Raw genomic sequence first — 6,587 nt, 5'->3', positions numbered from 1 at the left:
CCATGGTCGGTAGAGTTCAGCCATCCAGGTTGTCCACAAAAAAGAAATTAAATAAAAGAAAATTCAATAGCTAAAACCAAAGACGTTTAAATACGTCCCTGATAAAAGTATTATAATAATATTCACTTACAGTGAAATCCAGAATGCCTCATGAAGTTTTTATTTTTGCAATTTCCTTCACTAAAGTAAAGACTACAGTAAAAAAAAAAACAGCTCAAGTTAAAGTAAAGCTTCCTCTGCAGGAAAAGTATCTAACTGGTTATATTTTATAGAACAATCCTTAAGTCTTTTTTATAACTAAAATAATAAATATTTCATGGTATTTTGTTATTATATTTTTTCATATTACAATGTGTAGCGGACATACATGTTTATGTTACAAGGGAAAGAAGCGTCGGGAGTTCTTGGCGTGCAATGCACGCACATGTAAGATTTATCTCGTGAATATAAAAATATACAGACATACTTTTCTGGTAAATCAATTATACAAGAAACTTCAAAACAATTATAAAAATCACAAGTGGAGCTTTGACGTACGTTTACTTCATCCATTTATGTAAAGAGAGGTCTGAGAGTGGGGAGTAAATGAGTGAGAGATGATTGAAAAGAAGAATAAGTGTGTGGAGAGGAATGTAAGGGAGGATATGGAGGGAAAGGTGGATCATCATTCCCCTCTTCATGTCTTTCACTTTCCACCTCTCTCTCTCTCGGGCGTGGGAGGGGGGGGGGAGGAGAGAATTATTGGAGTGGGGAGGAAGTGGATAGAGAAGGAAGGGGGAGTGGTGAGAGAGAGGGAAGGGAGTGGTGAGAGAGGGGAAGGGGAGTGGAGAGTGGGGGAGACAGGGAAGGGAGAGTGGGGAGAGGGAAGGGAGTGGAGAGTGAGAGGGGAGTGAGTAGAGAAAGTGGTGAGAGAGAGTATAGAGATTTCTTACATGCCAAAACTAGAATATATTGGTGCATTTATTTATTTTGGAGGATTTCAAATTATTACATTATTGACATAGCAAAATAAAAATAGAGTAGTTTTTGATAGAGAAATTTAATATTATGTTATACTAGTATAAAAAAAGAAAGCAAGTGCACAAGTACAACTATAGAAAAGGCATTATTTACGTGAAATATTTTCTGTTTTAGTATCCATGGCACCATTACATGTATTCATTAAAATCAAAACTAATATATGGAAGAATCTTCGTGTAATCTGCTTGCATCAAAGTCTTACTGAAAGCATACAGAAAAAAGCACATTTTCATAAAAATTTACTTCTCTGTAGCTAGTAACCATGGCAATAATGTTTGACAAAGTGAAAAACTGATAAAACAGAGTTATGTGTTTTAGTGTCATTCACTGTGTCATTAGGTTTACTAAATTTAAACTGGAGGAGGTAATAGCATTAAAAACAGACCCATGAGCCACATTGCTCACCTTACCACTTTGGATAAGAAAAAGCAGAAATCATTACAGTCTTGAAAAGGTTAAACATAAATGTTTGGGGAGAAGTGTTTAAAAATTTGAATAAATTCAAATCTACACTATAAACTTGAATACACACTTCATGATTATGCTTCTACATAAACTTGTTCTTTGAATTCTTCCCGTTTTAAATTCACCCAATCATAAAGAGGGCGAAAGGGGCGAAAATAAAATGGGGGTGAAAACTTCTTTCTGTAACATATCTCTTCTCATTCAAAAGACATGGCCAAGGTTAAAGTTTTTGTGACAGACGGATAGCCTAACAGACCAATGAGATTTAATGTACCCTCGCCTTGGCAAAAGCAGGGGGACAATAAATATATTTTTAAAATAACAACCACACCTTTACGTGACATCAGATTTAATATAACACTTGTTTTCTATCTTGCTGACAAGTCTTCTAGCGTAGAAGTCCCTATACACGGGAGGTAACTCCTCCAGAGCTTTGATGGCTCGGTCAGCGATCTGCATCGCTCGCGTGGCAGGCTGGAGGTCCTTGTTACCGTATATGTCCTTATTGTCGTACATGCTATCCTCCAGGTGTTTCCAGAACACATTTACTGCCACACCAAAGTCTAACGACACTACATTGTGGAACCACAAAGCTGAAGGAAAAAACATAGCATACAGAACATGTTTAGTTACAAAGTAATTAAGTTCCTGTTTATTTTATCATTGTGATTTGAATTTACAGATCTTGTTTAACCAAGGTCCAACTGTCCATGATTTTCATCAAGTCGCAATGCTTTCCCTGACAAATGACATACTTATATCAGGAAAAAGAATTGAAATGATGCTTACAAACTTAAATTCAGATAAAATATACACACAAGAAAAAGTAATAATGTGAATAAGCTAGATATAAACATTAATATGGTACCTGGAATAAACAGGATGTCTCCTGGTTGTAGTTCCCCCTCGTACCTGACAGCAGAGTAGAATTTGGGGTACTTCTCTGGGTCAGGATTGTCTATGTCCAATACCTCAGATTTATCACCTGTGAAAAGGAATTTGTACTCAAACGTCACCAGGCAGGAAAAAATTTACTTATTCAGGATCAGTATAAACCTCATACCAGTAAAATGATGAGTTTGTGACAACCTAATTAAAATTAGATCTTTGATCCGCGCTCCAACTAGATCTCTAGCAATAGAGATTTAGTTGGAGTGGATCAAATATCTAATTTTAATTAGATTGAATTTGTTAAACACTGATGACCCTGTATGGCAGCTGATGGCCTAGGTAAAAAAAAAAAAAATTAAGAAGCAGTTTTTTTATTCAGGGGTACTGACTAACAACAACAATTCTTCAGACTGTGCCTGGATTCATCAAGGGGTGGGAGTTAAAAATGCCAGTTACACAAAACTTGGAAGAAAAAAGTATGATTGTTTTTCAAACAAAACATTAATGAATTATTGAAAGATTGTTTAGGGTTACCGTTAAGATATAAGTTGTGAGCATCAGCGGGGTCAAATAACACAACCCTCTTTCTACCACTGATTTGTATCAGTATGTTGTCCATCACCTGAGAAGAATTAGAAAATTTGATGATAAAAATTCAGTTCAACTTAAGGTTAAGATCTAGTAAATGACTTTAGAACAATTTTTGGAGCTAGATCCATTATGATGTCATAATCAATTTCAACTTTCTTCATCCCTTACTTTAAGGCTTTAGCAGAATTATGTAGAAAATAAGGTATTTTCAAGGCATTCAATTTGAAATCGTATGAAAGTAATCCCGATACCTAGTATATTAAATTTTATATTATTTTAAAGATGGGGCCATGAACATACAAATTACCGTTTTCTGAGAGACTGTAGGCAATCTGGATACATTTCCTTTGTCGAATATGAAAAATACTCCCATATTCAAGACTGGTTTTCTTAATTTTTTATTGAAAATGACAGTTTAAAATATGGTTTCTCATCTTGTTTATCTACAAATTACGCCCTGAAACACCTTATTTTGACCAAGCTTAAGTTGTAAAGCATCATTAAAGGAATTTATTTTTCAAATTTGATAAATCTGTAGGCATCTTTCATTTACTAGATCTTGACCTTAATTCCTCAATTCTTAACCATCAAGGAATGAAAAAAGAATTGATAATGTTATATGTACAGTCACTTTTCATATTTTTGGAAAAAAAGGGGAATAAATTGATGAAATTTGGGGGAGGGATTTGTCATTTTCAATGTATTATAATTCAACTTCTTGGTTTATTTGATTTTTGTATATTACTTCTTGGTTTAATTTTTTTTTTTTTTTTTGGGGGGGGGGGGGGGTGATAAAACAAATCTGGATTTGGGCTTACATCATAATGAGTCCACAGCTGGAGTCCCCTGGAGGCTATGCGGAATACGCTGGAGAAGAACCTGTCCCTCGGGAACAGATCCGGAATAACGAGATCCTGGGCGAGCTCGGGAAACTGTACTCTGATGTCAGCTACGTCCTTCCTAACGTCATCACCCAGGGCTCTCAGGTAGTACTTCTCTGTCTGTGTAAAAATAAACTTCTTTAAAAAGTCTGTATTGGTCATCTTTGCAAATCACAGCCAAAATGTACGATCCTCTCCTATTCTAGCTGTGGTTGAATGAGAAGAGAATATTGCGTACTTCATTAAAATATAATTGACCAATGCAAGTAAAGCATTGTTGGAAAATGAACTTTGTTGCGACCTTTCAATACCCAAACACAGTTTACAAAATATTTCTGTGTATTGATGATATCAATGTTGATTTCAATTGCGATTGAAACAAATATTGTCATTGGCTGAACATGACGTCACAAAATTGAGGTGTAAATATTCAAGATTACGACAATTATGTGATCAAGCAGCCTCTGGTAGGAGAGAGAGCTATATGTGACTCCAAACCAAGGCTTGAGACCATGGTTGTGATATACATATTAAAAATGCACTCTTTCTAATGAAGTTTCTACAAAAGAAATTCAAGGGAAAGCCAGGTAAGGTAAGAATGGTGCAAATATATTATAACAATAGCTTTGTAAGAATTTAACATCTGTAATTTGGTCTCACCTGCGAGATGAAGAATTCTTTGTGTGTTTCCTCTGCTGCTCTTCGTACAAACTCATTAAATGGCAGTGACCTGTGTAAAAATGCTCTACATGTATACTATATGAAATATGAGTAATTATAACTTTTATTGACATGAGCAATTTGGCAATTTGCATTCCAACTTAATTCATCTGTTATAAATTATGTGCAAAACTAATGTTGACAGGTAGCAAATTATTTTAAAAAGTAATGTCAGAATATTTGACTTCAAAGTTTTAAAATTTCATTCCTACTTGTATGCAAAGTTTTTGTTGATGAAGTCCATCTGGGGTACTGGTGACACGTGGGTTTTGACAGGTTTGGCCCCGCCCCTTTCTGCCAGGTATTCCACTGAACTCCATCTCTCTGTAACCTCTCCAATGTTCTGTCCCCTCAAAATCAGTGGTTTTCTCTGTAAATTATAATAATATTCTTAATTAAACTAAACAATTCTTTTATGAGAATATTTCTCCCGTAAGTGACTATTAAAAAAAAAACAAACAAACATTTGCATTGTTTTAGTGAAAGTTTATTGGGTTAAGCTAAACATATGAAACTGAAAGCAGGAGAAAGCTCTATATGTACAGTATCACAGTATCGTGCGTGAAAAACTGAAAATCATACTCGGGTGACTAAATTTACATTGATTCAGATGTCAAAACTACATTATCTTCTTCTTACCTGCTGAAAAGAATTGTCAAAATGCGTTAGTACGTCAAGTGGCTGCGATTTTTTCCTAAATAAACACTGGCACGTGGAGTCTTGTTTTGACATTTTTTCCGGTTCGTGATAACTCGATCATAAGATGATTCGAGCACTTTGAGTTTCAATACTCTTTCAATAACCAAACTAAGCTATTTCTAAATGTATAGTTATGATGAGCAAATGCCTCTTTCAGAATTGTGAATGCCATGGCGTATGGTTAAAATAAGAACCATGCAAAATCAATCGTTGGAAAGTTGTCAGTACATATATATGATGCTCAAGTGATCTATAAGGCACCAGAGTGCGTCAAACTTCAACGTCAAGGCCATGAGGTCATCAGATAGACTTAGTCCTGTGTTTTTAATGATATTTAAAAATAAGCACTTTTAATTATAGTAATTCTACATTTTGCCGTTCTATTAAAATTATAGTATTATAAAGAACGCTGTATAAATTGTTAACAAAGTGAAAGTTCAGATATGATTTTGATTATGGTGACAATGCACAACCCTTCGCCCTTCTACTGTATTACTGAAGATATGAGATATATATATAAGATAGATATATATAAGATAGTTATAAAGAAAAGGTAACTGCATTGAAATGGGAATGTCCATGGGATATAAGAATAATTGTCTTCATGCAATGAATCCTTGTTCTACATAATTTAATATTGTATATCAAATGAAAAACAAATTACAATGACAACCTTCATTGAAAAATCAACTAAATATATAGGCCCTATATTTTAGGATCCAATCCTAAATTATTCCAAAATAGACGATCAAATTTGTTCAAATAGTCATAATTTGGCTAAAAATGGCCTCAGTATAAGTATTAATACAAAATGGGATAATTATCCGACATAACACGACATTAGTGCTCGGGGTTAATTAATTAATTACAAACTACCTGAGTTATAATTACAGGTAATCGGGGGAAGCCACTCTAATCCATTCATATCAGATATCTTACCACTCGGCGCGAACACGTAATCGGAGCGAAACCACCCTACACCCTTTAACATCTGCGTTGGAAAATTATCCCTGTCTGATTTCTTAAGCAAGATTCATGGTTTTCTTAATTTTTTCTTGTCTATAGAAATTAAGATATAATATACTCTTATGTACATAAAATTCCCCTATCGAAATAAAAAAAAAAAAGAATGTAACTTCTAACGTCTTTTTAGCCTTCTTGTGTAAATTACGAAAAGAAAATGTCTAAATGTATATCTTGATACAACTAACCGGTTAATCGGTCGGAATGTTTTGCGGTTAACCGATTAGCAATTCTGCAATCGATTGCCATCCCTACAATAAATTTCCATATTTTTTCAGCTGGAGAAAAACAAGTCAG

General features: G+C 34.4%; 1 protein-coding gene across 1 annotated transcript; it reads right to left on the bottom strand.

Annotated features, from left to right (window-relative positions):
* Positions 1–1,817: 1,817 nt before the first annotated feature.
* Positions 1,818–5,338, bottom strand: LOC134237865 (tRNA wybutosine-synthesizing protein 5-like). Its single transcript, XM_062720018.1, has 7 exons — positions 5,208–5,338; positions 4,781–4,938; positions 4,509–4,578; positions 3,786–3,968; positions 2,911–2,998; positions 2,354–2,470; positions 1,818–2,078 (listed from the first exon to the last, which is right to left on the bottom strand). Exons 1-7 carry the CDS (start codon positions 5,298–5,300, stop codon positions 1,819–1,821), a joined length of 969 nt encoding a protein of 322 aa, XP_062576002.1. The 5' UTR covers positions 5,301–5,338; the 3' UTR covers position 1,818.
* Between the last annotated feature and the right edge of the window lie 1,249 nt (positions 5,339–6,587).

The sequence above is a fragment of the Saccostrea cucullata genome, unplaced genomic scaffold, assembly GCF_032062105.1.
Source record: "Saccostrea cucullata isolate Sc308-1 unplaced genomic scaffold, CSIRO_AGI_Scuc_v1 ctg348, whole genome shotgun sequence".
NCBI classification, from domain to species: domain Eukaryota; kingdom Metazoa; phylum Mollusca; class Bivalvia; order Ostreida; family Ostreidae; genus Saccostrea; species Saccostrea cuccullata.
The sequence above is the reverse complement of the archived record's forward strand: the minus strand, read 5'-3'. Positions and strand labels throughout refer to the sequence as shown.

Coding starts and splice junctions, on each gene's coding strand:
- LOC134237865 (XM_062720018.1), bottom strand. CDS start 5,300: ATGTCAAAACAAGACTCCACGTGCCAGTGTTTATTTAGGAAAAAATCG. Junction 4,579..4,780: donor AACAAAAACTTTGCATACAA/GTAGGAATGAAA, acceptor ATTTTTACACAG/GTCACTGCCATTTAATGAGT. Junction 3,969..4,508: donor AAGAATTCTTCATCTCGCAG/GTGAGACCAAAT, acceptor ATTTTTACACAG/ACAGAGAAGTACTACCTGAG.